Genomic DNA, 23409 nt, shown 5'->3' with positions numbered 1-23409 from the left:
TGTCTGAATAATGCGCAGGTTAGTGTATACTCCATCAGCGTTTTTAGTTTCTGTCAGCTTTGTGTTTTTGACTGTTTGTCTCCATCTTGTGTCTGAATTTACATTTACATTTAGTCATTTAGCAGACGCTTTTATCCAAAGCGGCTTACAAATGAAGACAAGGAAGCAATTTACACAACTATAAGAGCAACAATGAATAAGTGCTATAGGCAAGTTTCAGGTCTGTAAAGTCTAAGAAGGAAAGTATTAGTAATTTTTTTTTGTAATTTAGTCTTTTTTTTTTGGTAAAATTTTTAGATTTAAAAAAAAAAAAATTTTAGTACAGTTAGTGGTATATCCAGAGAGGCAATTGCAGATTAGGAAGTGAAGTGGAGACTAAATAGTTGAGTTTTTAGTCATTTCTTGAAGACAGAGAGTGACTCTGCCGATCTGATGCAGTTAGGGAGTTCATTCCACCAACTGGGCAGATTAAACGTGAGCCTGAGCGAAAGTGATTTCTTCCCTCTTTGGGATGGAACCACGAGGCGACGTTCATTCACAGAACGCAAGTTTATGGAGGGCCTATAAATCTGCAGAAGTGAGAGCAGATAAGAAGGAGCAAAGCCAGAAGTCACTTTTTAGGCAAACATCAGAGCTTTGAATTTGACGCGAGCAGCAACTGGCAGCCAGTGCAAACGGATGAGTAGCGGAGTGACATGTGCTCTTTTAGGTTCATTAAAGACCACTCGTGCTGCTGCGTTCTATAGCAGCTGAAGAGGCTTGATAGGGTTAGCTGGGAGCCCGGCTAGTAGAGAGTTGCAGTAATCCAGTTTGGAGAGAACAAGAGCTTGAACAAGGAGTTGAGCTGCATGTTCAGATAAGAAGGGTCAGATCTTTCTGATGTTATAGAGTGCGAATCTGTCATCAATCGTTACTCCAAGGCTTTTCACCATTTTGGATGCAGTAATGGTTGCCCCATTCATCTGGATTGAAAAGTTATGGTGTAGAGTCGGGCATTTCCGTTTTTGCGAGGTGAATGATGCACAGGTTAGTGTATACTCCATCAGCTGTTTTAGTTTGTCAGCTTTGTGTTTTTGACTTTTTGGCGCCATCTTGTGTCTGAATAATGCGCATGTTAGTGTATACTCCATCAGCTGTTTTCATTTGTGTCAACTTTGTTTAATTAAAGGATGAATAAACTATTAAGGCTCAGAACAATGTTTTGTGTTTAATTTTTATGCTTAGTGGCAAGTACTTAGTGCAAAAAGTGGGACAAAAGTACCTCCAGGATGATTGTTTTCACAGAATAAAGCTCTTCCGTCTTATACAGCAGTGCTCCACTTCACTTCGGGCTGCTGATAAACCTGTCAGGCTTTATTCTGTGATAACAACCTCCTGGATGTACTTCATGCCTAGTGTAACATACCTTGGAATGTTGTGATTGACCAATCAGAATCGAGTATTTGAAAGAGCTGTGTAATAATAAACATGTGAAGCAGATCAGATTTCTTTCTATCAGCTGTGCTTGTGGCCGGAGCTCCTGATAAAGTGGCCTTCATGGCGGATGAAGCCGTGGAAAGCATCGCAGAGCTCAGACCAGTCGAGTACACGGACAAACACTATGCACTTTACCTCCAGAAAATGCTGTGGAAAACATCAGAGCTTAATAAAGGTAAGACACTTAGGCCCAATCCCAATAAAAAAAAATTTACCCCCACTGCTTCCCCATAGAATTATAATGTGAAGGGGTTCAGAATTTAGCCCTAAGAAATGGGACACCACTTCAACACCCCCACACATCATCATATGTCGTCACCAGCTCTTACTTCATATAAGATTAATGATGGTTACTGTTGTAGTTACTCCAGTTGCATCTTTTAGGGTATTATTCTTCAGGATATCATGTTGTCATAACAATATAATGGGACAATAAGCTTGCTACTATACTGTGTATTTACACCATGGCCATTCATTTAAATAAACACAAGTAAACAAAATTAACGTTATAGCCTTCCAGACACTGTAAAAAGGTCATTCCCAGCCACTACAATTTATTTTACTTCAATTTTTTAGGGGTTTTCACCTTTATTATGATAAGACAGTAGAGATTTTAGACTGGAAAGCATTGGGAGCAGAGAGAGGGGAAGGATCGGCAAAGGACCTCGAGCCGGTAATCGAACTCAGGTCGCCGTGAGCACGCCTGTGCTATATGTCAATGCACAGTACCACTAGGCTATTGGTGCCGACCCACTAGAATCTTTTTTTAAAGGGTATTTGAGCGACAGATGTTGTGGGACTACTATACAGGAGTTATTATTAGGGATTATAGACTTTTTTTTGAAGCATGACCGTAAAACACAGATAGTACAGTCATCTAACCAATCAGAGCAGAGTACAGTCATCTGACCAATCAGAGTGATCTCAGAAAGGCAGAGTTCGGAGAGACCAGGGGCCTCATGTATGAAGACTTGCGTGGAAATCATACTAAAACATTGCGTATGCACAAAGCTGTAAATGTGCGTACGCAGAAAAAAATTCAGATGTATGAAACCGTGCGTACGCAGAATCCCACGCATATTATTTGTGCATCCGAATGAACGTGAAACTGAGCGCAACATGCATGAGCGCAAAACCCCTCCCTCCCTCCTCCCCCGTATTGAATATGCTAATGACTCTACTTTGGCAAAACCAAACAAAAAAGCAATGGCAAAATCAAGCAAGAAGAGAAACTTTGAACAGAATGAGAATTGGAGGTGCTGCTTTCGAAGGTAGACCGGATTCATGTACTGTTATTGTAAAGTGTTAGCAATAAAACAATATGGGCACTGTAAATACATATTCATCAAGATCTTACTAACATGTGTTTTGTGTCTCAGTGGACGCTCAGCAGGACTGGACTCCTCACCGGGTGGAGCAGTGTTTGTGGACATGGACAGTGGCCAATCAGATTCAGCCCTCATTATTGCAGGGAGTCAGCCTGAAGGATGCAACCAATCAGAAGCCAGAGAAGAGGAAGACAGCCGATGAAAAGCCGTCAAAAAGAAAGAAGACTGAATGACCAGAAAGACAGAATCGAGCAGCACTTAATCACAAAATATCCAGACATTAAAATTTGTAAAATAAAAGAAAATAAAAATCACATGTTGTATCCCATCAGTAGAAACGCTCTCATTGTCAACACAGAAGCGCACGCAGACGTCTCCTCACAGTATGGTCTTTATTTCATACAGCTGAGAAATGAACGCAAACACAAAACCATACAAAATAAAACAACAAAAACAGAATTGCCTCAGGTCCCATTATTTCAGAAGTACAATACATCATGAAATGATAAAGAATTTAATAGAAACTATCGGTATTTACATCTCTTTTCTTAAAATCATCTCATCCAGAGAAAACTATTAGCCTTATATTTTCAGTTTTATCTTTAGTGTAAACAGAATATTTTACTGCAACGAGTCTTGTCATCTCTCGTAATTTGGCACCATTTTGAAATCTGTTAATGGACTACAATTTTTCGAGTAGGACTACAGCAATGGCGGCAACACAGACGATCTCACTGAACGCAGCGGAGATCTCAAAGCAACACTCTCGCGAACCTACACCTACAACATCATGGAGGAAAGAAATGTTCAGCAGGAGATATGAGAGCAGCTATTAGCTGGCATGGAATGTGGGCGGGACTAAGGGGGAGGTACTTGGTATTTAAGTTTGTTCCCAGTTTTAGACATATTGGTTGAGTACAGTTCTTCACCGACACTATGTTCAGGGTGGCAAACTACCATAGTAACCGTATTATTTTGCAATATGCAGACTCATAATATCTCAAATTATGGCGTGATCCACTCAGAATTGGAAATTAAAACAATACTGAGTTAAAAAGAGATATGGACAGTATTTGCATGTGAATTTAATATGCTAATATGCAGCCCAGGACCATAGAAATTATAACATTTTAATAAATAAATAAATATTAACATTTTGTTTAAATTAAATGATTGCTTAAAATTATTAATTATATTAAATTAAGAACATGCAAAAAAAAACTATAATTAAAACTGACTTGGTAATTCACAGAAATGTGTTGAATTTGAAATATTAAAATCGCTAAAGCAAAAAAGTAATAAAGCTATATTAGAATATACTTAAAACAAACGTAGGTTTAATTTTTAAAAAAGATATTTAAATATTATATTATTTAGAGAAAACCAAAACAAATCAATTACATGTAATAAATATTCTTTAAAAAAAAATCGTGGAAACAATATAAAAAGTTCTATAATTTAATATACGCTCACCGGCCACTTTATTAGGTACACCTTACAGCTTATTAGGTACGACTTCAGAACTGCCTAAATCCTTCGTGGCAGAGATTTAACAAGATACTGGAAATATTCCTCAGAAATTTTGCTCCATATTGACATGATAGCATCACACAGTTGCTGCATATTTGTCGGCTGCACATCCATGATGCAAATCTCCCGTTCCACCACATCCCAAAGGTGCTCTATTGGATTGAGCTCTGGTGACTGTAAAGGCCATTTGAGTACAGTGAACTCATTGTCATGTTCAAGAAACCAGTCTGAGATGATTCACGCTTTATGACATGATGCGTTATCCTGCTGGAAGTAGCCATCAGAAGATGGACATGGTCAGCAAAAATACTCAGGTAGGCTGTGGCGTAGACGCGATGCTCAATTGGTACTAATGGGCCCAAAGTGCACCAAGAACATATCCCCCACACCATTACACCACCACCAGCAGCCTGAACTGTTGATACAAGGCAGGAAGGATCCATGCTTTTATGCTGTTGACGACAAATTCTGACTCGACCATTCGAATTTGGGAGCAGAAATCAAGAATCCTCAGAGCAGGCAACGTTTCTCCAATCTTCTATTGTCCAGTTTTGGTGAGCCTGTGTGAATTGTAGCCTCAGTTTCCTGTTTTTAGCTGACAGGAGTGGCACCCGGTGTGGTCTTCTGCTGCTGTAGCCCATCCGCCTCAAGGTTGGACGTGTTGTGCGTTCAGAGATGCTCTTCTGCAGACCTCGGTTGTAAAAAGTGGTTATTTAAGTTACTGTTGCCTTTCTATCAGCTGGAACCAGTCTGGCCATTCTCCTCTAACCTATGGCATCAACAAGGCATGTCTACATGCCTAAATGCATGAGTTCAACCACGTGATTGGCTGTTTAGAAATTTGCATTAACAAGCAGTTGGACAGGTTTACCTAATAAAGCGGCCGACGAGTGTATAATTATAAACATGATATTAAAATAAACATTTTCAGCATTTGATTTTACCACTTCATTAGATTAAATCAGATAAAAAAAATATTTGTAATGATAAACATTGAGAATCCTGCTTATTTGAAAAGATAATAAATGCAAAATACACACTGCTTCATAATCTACTTTTTAAAATAGTAGGTATTATAAACTGCACATTATGGTCTGTATGCTAGTATACCGCTCTGAACACAACCCGCTAGTTTTACACCGTTTCCAACATTCACATAACGCATGAAGACTCACACAGACTACAGTATGTCTGCTGTAACAGTCTGAAAACCAACAGATCATACAGCACATTAAAGCATCTTTAACACACACGCACACACACACACTCCTCCAGCATCCATTTGATGAGTGTTCAGAAATAATACATCCATCATTCTCTGCTCTCTCTCTCTCTCTCTCTCTCCATTTTTCTTCATTTTTTCAGCTATTTGTCTCGTCTTTCTCTCCTCATTTTCTTCTATCACATATCCAAATGTTTTATTTTAAATAACATATCTCTGTCGCTTTCACACTGTTTTTATGCATGCCTATTACATATTCATAAGCTTCTAGTTTTTCACCTGTCTAAATGTGCCAGCCAGGTGAATATTAGAGGAACTGCACACATGTTTGCTGGAAAAGAACATTTAAACCTGTTATTACTGAAATATTCATTTCTAGTACATATTCTCCCCAAAAATCTCTTCCTGTCCAGTAAAATAGGTTGTGAGTGCCGCTTCATCCTGATTTGAATATTCAAATAACTTCCTTCTTCTTAAAAGCATTGTTAAAATGAAATCTGCTGTTAATTTACTCACATAGGACATGCAAGATTTGGCTTTTTCCTTCGGTAAAACCCTCATATTTTTAGTTTAAAACAATGTGCTATTTAAATTACACTTAAAGGAACACTTTTCTCCACTACAATAGTCTTATTTTATAGTTCCCCTACAGATAAACACTAGTGTTTTACCACTTCTGAATCCATTCAGCCAATCTCCAGGTCTGGCAGGAGCATTTTAGCTTAGCTTAGCATAAATCATTGAATTGGATTAGACCACCCCCCGCCCTCTAATTTTTTTAATCGATAATTTTCCTGTTTAAAGCTTGACACTTCTTTTTAGAATTATTTCGAGTGAGATGCTAATGGTCTAATACAATTCAATGGTCTATGCTAAGCTAAACTAAAAGTGCTCCCGCCAGACCTAAGATCGGCTGAACAGATTAAGAAAAATGATAAAACTCGACTGTCAAACTCTAAGGACGCTGTAAAAAGTGTATGTTTAGGGATTACCTGTACTTTGGATGTTAAAACATATACAGATACAATTAAATGAATATTTATGACTTCCAAACTGAGTTGAAGCAAATCATGTTCAGTTTCCTGAGCAGACTGATTATTATTTTTTTTATGGTAATAGGGTTTTCTTATAACACCCCTAGAGTTAAACACTAAAGTTTTACTATTTTTAAATCCATTCAGCTGATCTCCGGGTCTGGCAGGGGTATTTTCGCTTAGCTTAGCACAAATCATTGAATCGGATTAGACCATTAGCATCTCCCTCCAAAAATTCTAATTTAAAGCTTGACGCTTCTTATTTTTTAAATGATTTTGAGTGGGATGCTAACGGTCTGATCCGAATAAATGATTTATTCTAAGCTAAGCTAAAAGTGCTCCTGCCAGACCTGAAGTTCAGCTGAATGGATTCAGAAATGAGTATTTTCCAAAAAAAAAAAAAAGGAGTGTTCGTTTAAGGAATACCAGCACTGTGACACATATACAGGTAAATAAATACCATGACTTCTAAGCTAAGTTGAAGCAAATGATGTTCAATTTCTTGCACAGACTGATAGTGTCTCATCATAAGACCTAAATGTATCACCAAGAGCCACAAGTATTAATTTAGTTTTATCTGTATGTGTTTTCTTACTATAAAAGCTAACAGCCATTGGCTTGCATTTGAAGGAACACTCCACTTTTTATTGAAATAGGTTCGTTTTTACCTCCCCTAGAGTTAAGCACTACAGTTAAACCATTTCTGAATCCATTCAACTGATTTCCAGGTCTGGCGGGAGCATTTTAGCTTAGCTTGGCATAAATCATTGAATCGTATTAGACCATTAGCATTTGACTCCAAAAATTTAATTTTTTTTGATGATTTTCCTATTTAAAGCTTGACGCTTCTACTTTTTTGAATAATATCGAGTGAGATGCTAATGGTCTAATCTGATTCAATAATTTATGCTAAGCTAAGCTAAAAGTGCTCCTGCCAAACCTTAAGATCAGCTGAATGGGTTCAGAAATAGTAAAACAAGCATATTTCCAAAATAATGGAGTGTTTGTTTAAGGATTACTGGCACTTTGAGAGTAAAAAAAAAACATATACAGCTGAAACAAAATTAATACCCATTCAGTTTCTTTCGCAGATTGATAGATTTTCTTCATAGGACCTCAATGTATCATCAGGAGCCACAGGTATTAATTCAGTTTCACCTGTATGTGTTTTTTTGACTATCAAAGCTAACAGCCATTGAATTGCATTCCAAAAAACACTATTTTATAAATCCACTACAGGTATACACTAGTGTTTTACCATTTCTAAATTCATTCAGCTGATCTCCGGGTCTGGCAAGAGCATTTTAGCTTAGCTTAGCATAAATCATTGAATCGGATTAGACCATTAGCATCTCCCTCTAAACATAAAAAAAAAATTTCTTATTTAAAGCTTGAAGCTTCTTCATTTTTGAATTATTTCGAGTGAGATGCTAATGGTGTAATCCGATTCAATGATTTGTGCTAAGCTAAGCTAAAAGTGCTCTCGCCAGATCACTAGTTTTACCATTTCTGAATCCATTTAGCCAATCTTTGAGCCTGGTGGGAGCATTTTAGCATAGCATAGCATAAATCATTGAAACGAATTAGACCATTAGCATCTCCCTTCAAATAAAAAAAATCTATTCTTTTTCTATTTAAAGCTTGACGCTTCATTTTAAAATCATTTCGAGTGAGATGCTAATGGTCTAATCCAATTCAATGATTTATGCTAAGCTAAGCTAAAAGTGCTCTCGCCAAAACTAAGATCAGCTGAATGAAATCAGAATGATAAAACTCAACTGTTTAACTCTAGGGGTGCTATAAAATGAGCATGTTTACAAACAATTAAATGTTTGTTTTAGGATTTCCAACACTTTGAGAGTACAAAAAAATCCTACAGATAAAACACAATTAATATCAATGACTTTTAACTTGTAATACTGCAAAATTTCTTGCTCAGACTGATTTATAAGATCTCAAAGTATCATCAGGAGCCACAGGTATTTAGATTTACCTGTATGTGATCAAAATGCTGATAGCCATTGACCAGCATTTGAGGTATCCTAAATGACCACGACAACTAAAGGAAAACAAAAAAAAAAAACTACATTTTGGATGTCCTCAGGTTGAGTACATCAAACAGCAAATGTTCATTTATTTGGCTAAACGGTCTCTTTAATATGTTATTACATAACTGTGACCTTTGGGCACAGCAGAGTCCATTAATTAAACATTTTGTATGATTAAATTTCTTTCCCTCTCATCTTCCAGCACTTTCTGTTTCAGAGTAAAACCTCCTCATCATCATCACACCCTCAGTTCGAGACAATCTTTACACACTTTACAATAATCCAACAACAATTGCCACTCTGAATAGATATAAATATAGGACTATGGCATAAAAATCCACAACATTAAATAGACACACGGTCGAGCTTTTCGAAAATGAAAAGAAATCAAGTCAGAACACAGCAATCTTATACAAATCTTTCCCTTAGCGATTTCATTATTTCCCTCTTTTAGCAGCTTAGCGAATGATAACTTGGCACTACTGAATTTTGTACGTTTTCTTTATCAAAGTGTTATGACGTCTACTGAAAATGCTAAATCCAATCACGATCATCAGTATCAGTTAGGCAAACAGAACGTCCCTGTGTCTGGAGTTTTGTACAGGTGGTCGTGACACTCGTTTCCATGCCGAAATCATCTTTAATTACGTTATGGCAGTTTCCATAACAACTGCAAACGGCACAGCAATAACTGCAGAAATCATGACTGTGCGGCACAGATGTATTGGCTTGTAAACTCCAAACTTACTGTCTCGTGTTTATGTATTCAAATGTTGACTCTGTTCCAAAACCTAGTGAGCTCCCTACATAGGCAGCTGCCTGCTAAAAGTGCATGGAATGGAAGCTGTTTTAGAACACTAACTAAAGTCTCTTTAAGGCAAGTCATTTCACTCGGCGGCCATCTTTGAAACACCTCTTGGGCAGTATGCTCGGGCATTCTGTCCGAATGGGGAAACATCAAACTCACCAAAGTTGCTTATTGATTAAACTTCATATTAGGAATCACCAATAAAATTAAACATCAACTGTGTCTTGAGTTTCATTTCTAAACGTTTGAGTTGCTCAAAATTTGCAGAAACTCACAGCTGGTTCGAGGCCCCTCCCTCAAAGTATTGTCGATTGCTGATTGGCTCCTGTACTAGAAGCCAGGTTTTATTCACCATATATCGATCGATGATTGGCTCCTGTGCTAGAAGGCGGGCTTTGTTCGCCACATATCGATCGATGATTGGCTCCTGTACTAGAAGGCGGACTTTATTTAACATATATCGATCGATGATTGGCTCCTGTACTAGAAGGCGGGCTTTATTCACCATATATCGATCGATGATTGGCTCCTGTACTAGAAGGCGGGCTTTATTCGCCACATATCGATCGATGATTGGCTCCTGTACTAGAAGGCAGGCTTTATTCACCACATCTCGATCGATGATTGGCTCTTGTACTAGAAGGCGGACTTTATTTAACATATATCGATCGATGATTGGCTCCTGTACAAGAAGGCGGACTTTATTTAGCACATATCGATCGATGATTGGCTCCTGTACTAGAAGGCGGACTTTATTTAACATATATCGATCGATGATTGGCTCCTGTACTAGAAGGCGGACTTTATTTAGCACATATCGATCGATGATTGGCTCCTGTGCTAGAAGGCGGGCTTTATTCGCCACATATCGATCGATGATTGGCTCCTGTACTAGAAGGCGGGCTTTATTCACCATATATCGATCCAGGATTGGCTCCTGTACTAGAAGGCGGGCTTTATTAGCCACATATCGATTGATGATTGGCTCTTGTACTAGAAGGCGGGCTTTATTCACCACATCTCGATCGATGATTGGCTCTTGTACTAGAAGGCGGGCTTTATTCGTCATATATCGATTGGTGATTGACTCTTGTACCAGAAGGCGGCCTTTATTCACCATATATCGATCGATGATTGGCTCCTGTGCTAGAAGGCGGGCTTTGTTCGCCACATATCGATCGATGATTGGCTCCTGTACTAGAAGGCGGACTTTATTTAACATATATCGATCGATGATTGGCTCCTGTACTAGAAGGCGGGCTTTATTCGCCACATATCGATCGATGATTGGCTCCTGTACTAGAAGGCGGGCTTTATTCGCCACATATCGATCGATGATTGGCTCCTGTACTAGAAGGCGGACTTTATTTAACATATATCGATCGATGATTGGCTCCTGTACTAGAAGGCGGGCTTTATTCGCCACATATCGATCGATGATTGGCTCCTGTACTAGAAGGCGGACTTTATTTAGCACACATCGATCGATGATTGGCTCCTGTACTAGAAGGCGGGCTTTATTCACCATATAAAGATCAAGGATTGGCTCCTGTACTAGAAGGCGGACTTTATTAGCCACATATCGATTGATGATTGGCTCTTGTACTAGAAGGCGGGCTTTATTCACCACATCTCGATCGATGATTGGCTCTTGTACTAGAAGGCGGGCTTTATTCGTCATATATCGATTGGTGATTGACTCTTGTACCAGAAGGCGGCCTTTATTCACCATATATCAATTGGTGATTGACTCTTGTACCAGAAGGCGGCCTTTATTCACCATATATCGATCGATAATTGGCTCCTGTACTAGAAGGTGGGACTTCATTTGCTATATTTACCGTTACACTTTTCCCCATTCACAACTATACGAGTGACACGTCTTGCGTACTCTATAGTTTTTGACTATACACAAATGTAATTCCTCCAAAAGAGTGCTAAAAATAACAAAACGAGTCGTTTAAGACTAGTAAAAATAAGTCGATTTTTGCTGCAATTCAAAAAATGGCCACCGGTGTCGCTAATAACATATATTTTACATATAGCGTTTTTATTATTACATTTATTCCGCAATGATGCATTAAATTGATCAAAAGTGACAACTTGACAGTAAAACGTAGCGAAACATTCCTTTCAAAAAAGTTGATAACAATAAGAAATGTTTCTTGAGCACCTATAATTAGCATATTAGAAGAAATAATTAAAAATGTTAAAAAATAGTTGTAATAATATTTTGTTCTTACTGCGTTTTTGATCAAATAAATGCAGCCTTTGCGAGATTTTTTTAAAAATGTACAACTTATATACACGTTTTATTAATAATTATTATATATTTTTGTAGCTTGTTGCGATAAATGTACAAATTCTATACATATTTTAAAGATTAAATAATATAATTGTAGCTTGTTTCGATACATTTTGGGGCATATTTAACAAAAATAAGTTATTTTAGAAGGCAACATAATGCACGTCTACCCCATGCTGCCTACATAGACAGCACACTATGATTTGGAACCAAGCTAATCCTTAACTAAAGCAAGAAACATCACTTTGAAACATGTTTTACCTTGTTAAGACTGAAAAAAAAAAGTTCACCGATCCCTCAACAAACAGCGTTGAGTGATATTAGCTACAACCTCATACCTCACAGAGGACCGTGTCTTCAATCGTAAGGCTTTGTTTTCGAGTCAGCGAGATTCCTGGTTGAAGTGATGGCGTTTCATCTACTACGGATGCTATCTGTAACGCATAACAGGCTTAGATGAGGCTGTTAAATCAAAACAATACAGAAAGGCATCATGAACAAGCCTCAGGCTGAATTCACACAAATCTGATATGTATGCGTGTGTGTGTGTGTATGTGTGTGTGTTTGTGTTGTAAGATCTACTGACGGTCTGTTCAAATAAGCTCGCTGGACCCTTGAGCTGCCTCCGAGTGTTCATTAAAAATACCACGCCGGTTATGTTCTTCAGTATGGAATGTGAGTATGCGTTTCTTTTCATTTCACACCTCTTCCTGTTTGTACATCTGTTTTTTTACATCCGCTGCTGGTCGAGCGGAGCAGACTGAGGTCTGATTTTGAGGGCGTGGCTTTCCACTCGCATGGGCGTGTCATCAGGGAGGGGGCGGGATCTGTACCCCGAGCAGCTCGTAAGCGAAAATGTTCCAGAAGATGGCGAAGAGGAGGAAGGTGACGAAGGAGAAGATGAGCACCCACCAGGAGCACTGTTTATGCAGAGACTCCTCGTAGCTGCGCAGGATCAGCAGCCCCATGCTGATGCCCACCACTGCGCCCGACAGATGAGCCATGAAACTGGGCTGCGGACCGGAGGAGGGCAGGGGTGGGGAGAAGCGCAGCCAAACGGCACGGCCCACTTCTGAACTCACTGGAAAAGACAGACAGAGGAGCAGCGTTCTATCATGTTTATGCTATTTTTGGTATGCGTGGACATCAGATTGACACAAATTAATACACATATTTATTCCTATTTTACAACATGTAGCATTTAACCACTTAAACTCTGCTGCTATTTGGGATTTCCGCCTGGATTTTGCCTACCCAAATTTAAAAGCTTCCCAAATCCACATGCAGAGGTGTAAATGCAAAAATGTGGTATCATTTTAAAGAAAACCCTTTGAATTTTCATAAAACACTATTGAAAGTGTTTAAAATAACTGTATATGTCGTCTGTGTTATAATAAACACCTAAAAAACGAGGCGCTTTTTGTATTTTTTTTTCATAAACTCAAATTTGAAAGTGTATCTTTTAGGTTCTGTGTGGTCTAGCGTGCTGTAATTAATTTTGGTGGTTCCTGCACATGTCTGTAATGATAGGAAAAAAGAAAAATGTCTCCACTATAATCTATGCAAAAGTTATTGCATTCCAGCTGATGAGAGGTGCTGTACAAGCCACAGAGACCGATCTATGTTTACATATTTCACTATTCTTTTGTTTGATCAAACATAATTCACTGTGTTTGGACCACATCAGACATATAATAGGATTACTTATGCACATCACCTCAAAAACAGAGGAGAAATGATCCTGAAGCGCACAGCATAAGGTAAGAGATGACAGCTGTCTGTGCTATCTGGGGCTGCTTATTGATCAGGAATGTATTGTTTACATTTCTGCGCCATGGAAACACCACAATTCATTCAACAACTGTTTGATATGTGAATATAATTCAGTAAAAAAAAAAGCTAGAACCGTATGAGCACCGGCAAGAGCTTTCATTTGAGCTATAACTTGTACATGTGTCATATGAAAAAAATATGAAAATGAACCAATGTAAAATACCCAGCTCGGGAATCCAAAATACTGTGTATTTAAGTGTAAATAACTTTTATACAGTAGAATAAAAACCAAAGTGATGCATATGTGAATAAAATATAGATTCTACACTTTCAAACGACACCACTTACGGGGGTCTGGTGCAACGCTAGCCCTTTTTAATCTGAAAGCGAAAGTCGATGACGTCACGGACCCGGTACCGGGTCCGCAGAGTTTAAGTAGTTCTTTTAACTTCTCACTGCGTCTGAAAAACACAGTGCTCCTGTGCACTTCAAAAAAGATGTAAGACACACACGAGCACAATGGTCACACGTTTGTCAAGCACATGTTTACATTGAAAAACAATGTAACAGTAGCGCGTTGAACAGGAAAAAACACATTCTGTGTGAACCCTCCCTTACTCTATAAGCTGTTCATCTAATGTATTGAAATATTTATATTCATTCATGAATTCATTTTCTTTTCAGCTTAGTCTCTTTATTAATCAAAAGTCACCACAGCTGAATGAACCGCCAACTTATCCAGCATATAACTTACTTACTTACTTCATTACATGTTTTACGCAGCAGATGCCCTTCCAGCTGCACTGGGAAACACCCATACACACTCATTCTATACCGAATGTGTTTGGACTGTGGGGGAAACCGGAATACCCAGAGAAAACCCGCGCCAACATGCAAATTCCATACAGAATTGCCAACTGACCCAGCCGAGGCTCGAACCAGCAACCTTCTTGCAGTGAAGTGACATCGCTCCATGCACCACCGTCCGTCCCCCCCCAAAATATTAATATTATTTGCTAAAATCATCTCATTTCGTAGGCTGCTTCTGTCCTCCAATATATTCGAAATATAATTGGGTAAACTGGCAATGGGCGGAGCTACGCAGCTCAAAACACTGACACTAAACGCACATATTCAAAGCAAAATAACTGGCTTAAGCATTGTTCCTTAAATAAACACGTATGTTCACCTAGCATGCTTCGTAAGCATTTGCAAACATATTATGATATTTTTATGCTTTAGAAGAGTCAAAAACTTACAGCATCTTTTATGTTTAAGCTCAAACATGCTGTGCATATGCAAATGAGCTGCAGCTTCTGGCCCTCCTTTCCAGAAGAGGGAGGAGCCTGCTATGGCACTGTTATGAGCTGTGTGACGGAAGTTACTTACTGCAAACAAGTGCAAGAATCATCCGCAGCAACTTGTATGGACACTTCATTCCGGCCCAGTTCTGAAACATGGAAAAATGTGTGTTAAAATTGTGTTTTACTATAAACAATTAATTCATTATGCACAGTTGAAGGCAAAATTATTAGCTCTCCAGTAAAATTGTAATCTTTTACAAATATTTTCCAAGTACTGTTTAACAGAGAACTGTTTAGGAGAAAATGAATTAATTTTGTCTTTGCCATGAAAACTGTACATAACATGTTACTAGTTATTTTGGAGGAGTGGAGTGCATGAGACTGATTCCTGAAAAACCAGTGACAGATGAGCCTCCACATTGATCCTGTGGACCAGCCTGATCACCCGCCGGTGACCTACTCACACCTGCAGCTTCTCTGCGACAGACATCCAGCGTTCTCCAGCCTCCGGCGCCTAGACTGCAGCTCCACACAGGAAGTTTGGCCAGAGGAAAAATGGTCGTGCGCAACAGAGTCTGGTTTTTCCTCTAGGTTTTTTTTCCCTTCACTTTGTCAGTTGAAGTTTTTTTTTTTTCCTCGCCACTGGCTTGAATTGGGACTTGTGGAGTTCTTCAGTGTTTGAACTTTCAGCAATGAAATTTAAACCACACTTAACTGAACTAAACTGAACTCTGAAAACTGGACTTCACTAGAACTATGTTAAGCGGCTTTCACACAATCTACATTGTAAAAGCGCTATATAAATAAACATGAATTGAATTATTTTGCAAGGCACTAGTATTCAGTTCAAAGTGCAATTTAAGGCTAAACTGGCTTAATTAGTTTAACTAAGGAAGTTTGGTTAATTAGACAAGACAACAGTGGTTTGTTCTGAAGCAAATCAAAAAATATATATATTAAGGGGGCTAATAATATTGACAATAAAATTATTTAGAAAAATGTAAAAACTACTTTTATTCCTGCCAATTTAATTTAAAAGAAATAAAAGTTTTTCAGGAAATAAAAATATCTGATGTAGGAAATACTGTGTAAACGTCTTTCCTCTGTTAAACATACTTTAGGACAGGGGTCACCAACCTTTTGGAAACTGAGAGCTACTTCTTGGGTATGGTTTAATGTGAAGGGCTACCAGTTTGATACACACTTTCTAATAACAAATTTGCTCAATTTACTTTTAATTATATGTTATTAATAATTAATGATATTCATCTATGTGAAGACACTGATCATGTTAATGATTTCTCACAATAGCTGTCAACAATGATTGGAAACATCAAATATATAAATATCAATATGCAACACTTCATTTGTCTGAAAATTGCTTCAAAAAATATTAGATGCAGCTTACTGGTATGTGATGCTATGGTAAGCTAATTTTATAACAGGCCCATAAGCAGCTCATGTGACCCTCGTGGGCTACCTGGTGCCCGCGGGCACCATGTTGGTGACTCCTGCTTTAGGACAGCTCATAATTTAGCTTCAACTGTTCTTCTAGTAAACAATCTTCTAGTAAACAACTGATTTCTCTCTAGAGACGTGTTGTTACGGTCCGTGGGAGTTTGTATTTTTGTGACTTCTCCTCTGTTTTGCTTGTCTCTCTTCGCATCTCCTCGACTGTCATTCGCTCTTTGTCTCCTCCTATTACCTTTTGTTCCCCTACTTTTTCTCTACTAGGTACCTGCGGATTGGATCCCGAGCCTGTCACTCCTCATTAGGGCGTTTCCTCGTGGACCAATTAGACTTCGTTCCACGGACTTTAAATTCGACCGGCACGCCTTGTTTTTCAGAGTGCTATGTGTGTGTGTGTGTTGGTTTGTGTTCGCGCGCTGCTGTTCATAATGTATGCTTTGTTCTGTGTTTCTGAATAATTACATCGATGTAAATTAAGTCATGCTTAAAGAGTTTATCATTCCTTTTTGGGGAAAAGGGAATAGTTTACTAAGTCGAGGGACATACATTTTGCACGTAGGTCACTTCAATGTTCAGAAAAACTAGGGCTGCATTCGAAACCGCCTACTACTCAGTAGGTACTGCATTTGAATTTAAACGTACTACTCGGCCGTTAGAAAAGTACGTTCTATACAGTATGAATGTGAAAAGTATGAATAGAATTCGGACGTACTACATCCGCCATTTTGTCATGGTCACGTGACCTGCGTCGCTTTACTACCATTCATGAATTCGCTCGTGGGGCATCATGGGTTAGCTCAGCATGCACGGGATGCACACTCCGGAATCTCGCCGGAAGTAGTAAGTCATCCAGGTACTTCTCGCATACTGATTTTCGAATACTATGAGTTCGGACATACTACTCGGCTCGCATACTGATTTTGGCGTACTATATAGTATGGAAGTATGCGGTTTCGGACGCAGCCTAGGTAAGTGGGTGAGCGCCGCATTTTTTGTATTTTTGCTTATTGTTTCAGGGAGTTTAGGTGTGGCGTCGTAAACGCTGAAGATTTCAGTTTCTTTTTTACATTTTGATTTTTATTAGTAAGTTTAGAGGGGGATCTTGTGTTCTAGTTTAGGTGGATTTTAGTTTTGTTTAGTTCTTTGCTTTGGCGCCACTCTAGTTCCTTTTTCCCCTAAAACTTTTGATTGTATTTCTTTTTTTTCTTCTTATTATTATATATACATTGTACAAAGCGCACACATGTCAGCCTCTCTTTTGCTGGCTTCATTTTTCATCTCCTCGTAAGAGGAATAAACAAATTGAATGTAAATTTTGTGTCCTGGGGCCTCATGTACAAAGACTTGCGTGGAAATCTTACTAAAACATTGCGTACGCACAAAGCTGTAAATGTGCGTACGCAGAAAAAAATTCAGATGTATGAAACACTGCGTACGCCGAATCTCACGCATATTCTTTTGTACATCCGAATGAACGTGAAACTGAGCGCAACATGCACGAGCACAAAACCCCTCCCTGCCTCCTCCCCCCTTTTGAATATGCTAATGACTATGCTAATGGCAAAACCTAACGAAAAAGCAAAGGCAAAAGCAAGCAAAAAGAGAAACTTTAAACAGAATGTGAATTGGAGGTGCTGCTTTTGGAGGTAGACCGGAGAAAATCGGTGTTATTTGCAAGTTTGTCCTCCAGAATTAACAACAAAAGAAAAAAATAGAGTGGGAGAGTTTAGCTGATGCGGTTAACACAGTTTGGTCTGAACATTGCACTGAGTGCATTAAAAAAAAAGAAATAGTGTGGTTTATATCTGTAAAATGTTGCAGGACGCTCAACAGTCTCAGTGGCGCAACTCGTAAGACGCATGTGATCATGAATTGATACGTTCGAGCATGAACTCGGCTCGAATCCAGCGTCTGATGAACTCTTTCTTGTTTTTTCCCCCGCTACATATCAGATTTTGCCCACTATTTATCACGAGAAAGACAAGTAGGAATCATCAATAAGTTCATATCAATAAGCATCATATTTTATTTGCACATTTATTGAATGGAAATGTTTCTGATTCACGCATGCAAATTCATCTTCAGATAGTGTCTTTATAGCAATGTGCGTGTGGTAGATAGCTCAGATTACATTGGGAAAACAGGCGACTGCTGCAAATTGTGCTTTAATGTTTAGCTGGTCAAATGTATGGTATGGAAACTTTATATACCTGCTGAACCCGTCTCATACAGCTGCCATTGCGACGCTCAGACACTTTGTAGAGAGGAATTTAACACAACTGCCTCTAGGAGTCGCCAATGGAAATAAAACAGACACGCACAAAAAATGTGTGTACGCCAGCCATAAAGCTGCCGTGAAGCTGCGCACATTCCCACGTTCAGTTCATTGTTAGTAAATCCAAACGTGAGCGATTCTGAGCGTGAAACCTGGCGTACGCAAAGTTTTTGTGCGTACGCAGCGTTGATACATGAGGCCCCTGGTGTATTTTCCATCCATCTACTCAGTAATAATTTAATATTATAAGTGTTACGTTTATTTTCACTAGACAACTTAATTAAACCGTAACACATGTGAAAGTGAGCATCACACGCAATAATAGAGCCAAACGATGTCTGCTAAATAGTTATTTATACAGCTGCTGATGAGTTATGATTCAGGTCGACTTACATCTTAAGTGTTAACTTTCAAAATTGTTCATTTCCAGGTGAAACTTCATTCATTTTCCTTCAGCTTAGTCCCTTATTTTTCAGGGGTCTTCACCGCAGAATGAATCGCCAACAGAGCTCAACCTGTACCAATCCCAGAACATTCCCTAAATTCCTCTCACACAGATTAAAAGGCCCTTATATTCCCACAAGAGCGTCTGTGTGTCTGTAGACGCATCCATCAGCAGCGGCAGACACTTAACAGACTTTATGACTCTCTGAGGCCTGTTTGTGTCTGTCTGTGTGCGGGTGATTAGAGACCCTTTGATCTTTAGGGAAGCCGCAATATAAAGCCTCTGGAGAGATTCATTCTCTGTCGCTCTGCCTGATTTCCCCTGTTCACTCAAGTCTGATTAAGAAGCCGGAGTTAGGTTAGGTTGGTTTACCATGACCACGTTGGCGAGATGTGCCGAGCAGAGAGCGTAGACCCCGCCGGAGCCACCGACCACTGGAGCCCGCATGTCTGTAATGGAGACCGTCAGTGAACCTGAGAAAACACAGACAGAGAAATATTAGGGGCTCGTTAAAGGGGGCTTACTATGCCTCTTTGTTTACAAGGTGTCAAATAAGTCTCTGATGTCCCTACAGTGTGAGAAGATTCAGCTCAAAATACCACACAAACAGTGTTTTATAACTCTCTGCCCATTTTAGGCTTTGATCCTAATCGTGCCGTTTTGGTGACTGTCGCTTTAAATTAAAATGAGATTGTGCTCTTTTTCGAAAGAGGGCAGAGCTACAAATGTCTGTGTGTCAGCATAATGGCAGATTTAAAAACAAGACTAACGTCCTATGCTAATGAGGGAGAGATCATCACTAATAATGGGCGGGGTTTTCCCCCTCTGATTACACCTACAACGGAAAAATGTCAAAGTGTTTTTAAGTCTGATTATAAAAATAGAATTAATACATTTTTACCATTGAAAGCTGGTTATATTCACACACTGCTGGCAAGCAACTGTGTTTAAACCTCTTATAAAAGGGATTTTTGCATAATAGATCCCCTTCAAATAACATTTCCAGACAAAAACAAGGAAATGTTATGCAGTTTGCCTGTTTGCTAACACGACAACATTGTTTTTTTGGGTTAAAAACATAAATTTGGAATTTAAAGGGTTTTTAGCAAACTATGCCTATATAGGGGGACAAAGCAGTGGCAGAGGTAGGTAGTACTGTCGCCTCACAGCAAGAAGGTCGCTGATTCGAGCCTCGGCTGGGTCAGTTGGCGTTTCTGTGTGGAGTTTGCATGTTCTTCCCGCGTTCGCATGGGTTTCCTCCGGGTGCTCCGGTTTCCTCCACAGTCCAAAGACATGCGGTACAAGTGAATTGGGTAGGCTAAATTGTCCATAGTGTAAGATTGTGTGTGGATGTTTCCCAGAGATGGGTTGCTGGAAAGGCATCCGCTGCGTAAAAACATATGCTGGATAATTTGGCGGTTCATTCCGCCGTGGCGACCCCAGATTAATAAATGTATTATTATGTATTTTTATTTATTTATGTTTTTTCTATTTTTATTATTATGTATTTTATTTATTTTTTATGTATTTTTATTTATTTATGTTTTTCTATTTTATTATTATGCATTTCTTGTATGTTTTATTTTTTTAGTTATGTTTTTTCTATTTTTATTATTATTTATTTTATGTATTTTATGTATTTTTAATTTATTTATGTTTTTTCTATTTTTATTAATATGTATTTTATGTATTTTTTTATTTGTTTATGTTTTTCTATTTTATTATTATGTATTTTTATTTATTTATGTTTTTTCTATTTTTATTATTATGTATTTTTATGTATTTTTATTTATTAATGTTTTTTCCATTTTTATTATTATTTATTTTATGTATTTTTATGTATTTTGTATTTATTTATGCTTTTTTCTATTTTTATTAATATGTATTTCATCTATTTTTTATTTGTTTATGTTTTTCTATTTTATTATTATGTATTTTTATTTATTTATGTTTTTTCTATTTTTATTATTATGTTTTTATCTATTTTTATGTATTTTTTATTCTATTTTTATTGTTTTATTTATTATTATTATTATTATATTTATTCTTATTATTTTGTATGTTTGAATTTATGTTGTACATTTTAAAAGCTACTAAAATCAATAAAGACAGTTTAAAAAAGAGATTACAAGAGCAAACAATTAATTTTTTTCTTAATGACATAAACAGATGAATCGTTCAGCACAAAACTAGCACTGTGAGCTAACAAGATCAATATGGTTAGTTTTGATTTCATGTGTATTTTAACACTGGTGTTTTACTCCAGGCAGGGTCACATATATTATCTGCTCGGATGTTCCAGGTGATTGCTCAGCGTCTGCTTACTAGCACATTTACAAAAGTGTCCACTCCCAAATAGATATTAAAAGCCACACCGGCGCAAAAACCACATTCAGTAAAGCTAATTCTGTTCTCTGGAAAGTGAACATGCATGCAAAATACAGCAGGAGCGGCAGAGATAATTGAATATTGGCATGTGGAGTGAGTGTGTGTGCGTGTATGTGACGGATCGTCTATAAGCTGCGTCTCCACAACGGCTCTGCTGTGCTCAGCATTCACACTCCATCATTCTGCTCTTCTTTATGTTTCATTTTCACCATACTCTTTCTTCTCACACGTCTTACACCTTCTCTGTCTAGTCCTCATTTTACGTGGCTCATTTATACAGCTGAAGTTACAATGATTCACCCTCCCCTGAATTTTTATTTCTACCTCAAATATTTCCCAAATACTGTTTAACACGGGGGTGATAAACAGGGGTGGCCAGAGTTTATACAGGGGTGTCCATGGCTACATGGCTAATAATTTAGGAGGACTAATAATTCTGGCTTTAACTGTACATATAAAAATTAGATGAGTAAATTTAGATGTCATAGTGACTTTAAGTGATTGACAGTTGATAAAAGAAATAAAATGTAGCTGAAAAAAATTATAAATGGCAACTAAAATTCAAAATGCTACTATCAAGGTAAAAAAAAAAAAAGCTAAAATCCCTGATTTTTCACGACTTGGACAAAAACATGAAAAAATTGCATGATATTCCAGAAATTCGATGACCCCTTGGCAACCATATGCGACAGTTCAGATTTATATAACAGTGTTTTTATTCTGTTTCTGGACTGAAAGGCCGTGTCCAGCAGGGGTTTAGAGGAACTCTAATTAAGCAGATGTGAAGCAGCTAATCAAGGTCTTCAGGATTACTTAATAATAATAATTACAGATGAGAGAGAGAGAGAGAGCTTGATTAGACTGAATTTAGCAGAACATTGGTTTTACAGAAACAAACTGAATATATATGAATATATGTTCCTATATATCACTCAAACACACACACACACACTTAATGATCTGATTTATTAAATATTGCAGAAATTATTAAGTTATTATCATTCATTTCTTTCGGCTTAGTCCCTTATTAATCAGGGGTCATCACAGCGGAATGTACCGCCAACTATTCCAGCATATGTTTTACGCAGCGGATGCCCTTCCAGCCTCAACCCAGTACTAAGAAACACCCATACTGGAACTTGAACCAATGACCTTCTAGCTGTGAGGCGACAATGCTAAGCACAGAGCCAAAATACTGCCATGTGTTATCAAATTTATATAAATTGATTAGTAATAATATAAATGCATATCTCATACATACACTCGCCGGCCACTTTATTAGGTACAGCTTACTCATACTGGGTTGGACCCACTTTAGCCTTCAGAACTGCCTTAATCCTTCATGGCGTAGACTCAACAAGGTACTGGAAATATTCTTCAGAGACTTTGCTCCATACTGACATGACAGCATCACGCAGTTGCTGCAGATTTGTCGGCTGCACATCCATGATGTGAATCTGTTCCTCCACATCCCAAATGTGCTCTATTGGATTGAGCTCTGGTGACTGTGAAGGCCATTTAAGTACAGTGAACTCATTGTCATGATCAAGAAACCAGTCTGAGATGATTCACACTTTATGACATGGTGCATTATCCTGCTGGAAGTAGCCATTAGAAGATGGACACACTGTGGTCATAAAGGAATGGACATGATCAGCAACAATACTCAGGTAGGCTGTGGTGTTGACACAAGAAAATATCCCCCACACCATTACACCACCAGCCTGAACCGTTGATGCAAGGCAGGATGGATCCAGCAGATCATCTTGACCATGTTTACGTGCCTAAAAACATTGAATGGCTGACATGTGATTGGCTAATTAAGTTTATGTTGGTGTACCTAATAAAGTGGCCGGTGAGTGCATATAATATAAACACATATAGTATATAATAAATAAAATTATCAAAACGTATGAAGCATTTTTAATTATCATCCCTTAATCAAACACACTCATCCAAAAGATAATTAGATTGGCTGGTTTGTTTGTGTTGAATTAGGGTTA

General features: G+C 38.1%; 2 protein-coding genes across 12 annotated transcripts in view; one reads left to right on the top strand and one right to left on the bottom strand.

Moving 5' to 3' along the window:
• Positions 1-3104, top strand: part of zgc:112496 — a 12318-nt gene extending 9214 nt beyond the window's left edge. The window contains exons 4-5 of one of the 2 annotated variants that reach the window (XR_012399121.1): positions 1-88; positions 1012-1117. The exon at positions 1-88 is cut by the window's left edge and continues 684 nt beyond it. Coding sequence is in view for 1 of the 2 variants with exons in the window: in NM_001013465.1 (NP_001013483.1) it covers positions 1499-1651; positions 2856-3037 (335 nt within the window). In the remaining variant the exon portion in view is untranslated. 2 annotated transcript variants of the gene reach the window in all.
• A 1121-nt stretch (positions 3105-4225) lies between these two features.
• The window catches only part of rhbdl1 (rhomboid, veinlet-like 1 (Drosophila)), a 65382-nt gene continuing 46198 nt past the window's right edge, over positions 4226-23409 (bottom strand). For 8 of the 10 annotated variants that reach the window (XM_073939966.1, XM_073939969.1, XM_021470103.3 and 5 more), the window contains 3 exons: positions 19391-19491; positions 14914-14974; positions 8696-12832 (listed from right to left, as the gene is read on the bottom strand). In XM_073939966.1, coding sequence (XP_073796067.1) covers positions 12561-12832; positions 14914-14974; positions 19391-19491 — 434 coding nt within the window. In that variant the 3' untranslated portion in view covers positions 8696-12560. 10 annotated transcript variants of the gene reach the window in all.

The sequence above is a fragment of the Danio rerio genome, chromosome 24, assembly GCF_049306965.1.
Source record: "Danio rerio strain Tuebingen ecotype United States chromosome 24, GRCz12tu, whole genome shotgun sequence".
Taxonomy (NCBI): domain Eukaryota; kingdom Metazoa; phylum Chordata; class Actinopteri; order Cypriniformes; family Danionidae; genus Danio; species Danio rerio.
The sequence above is the reverse complement of the archived record's forward strand: the minus strand, read 5'-3'. Positions and strand labels throughout refer to the sequence as shown.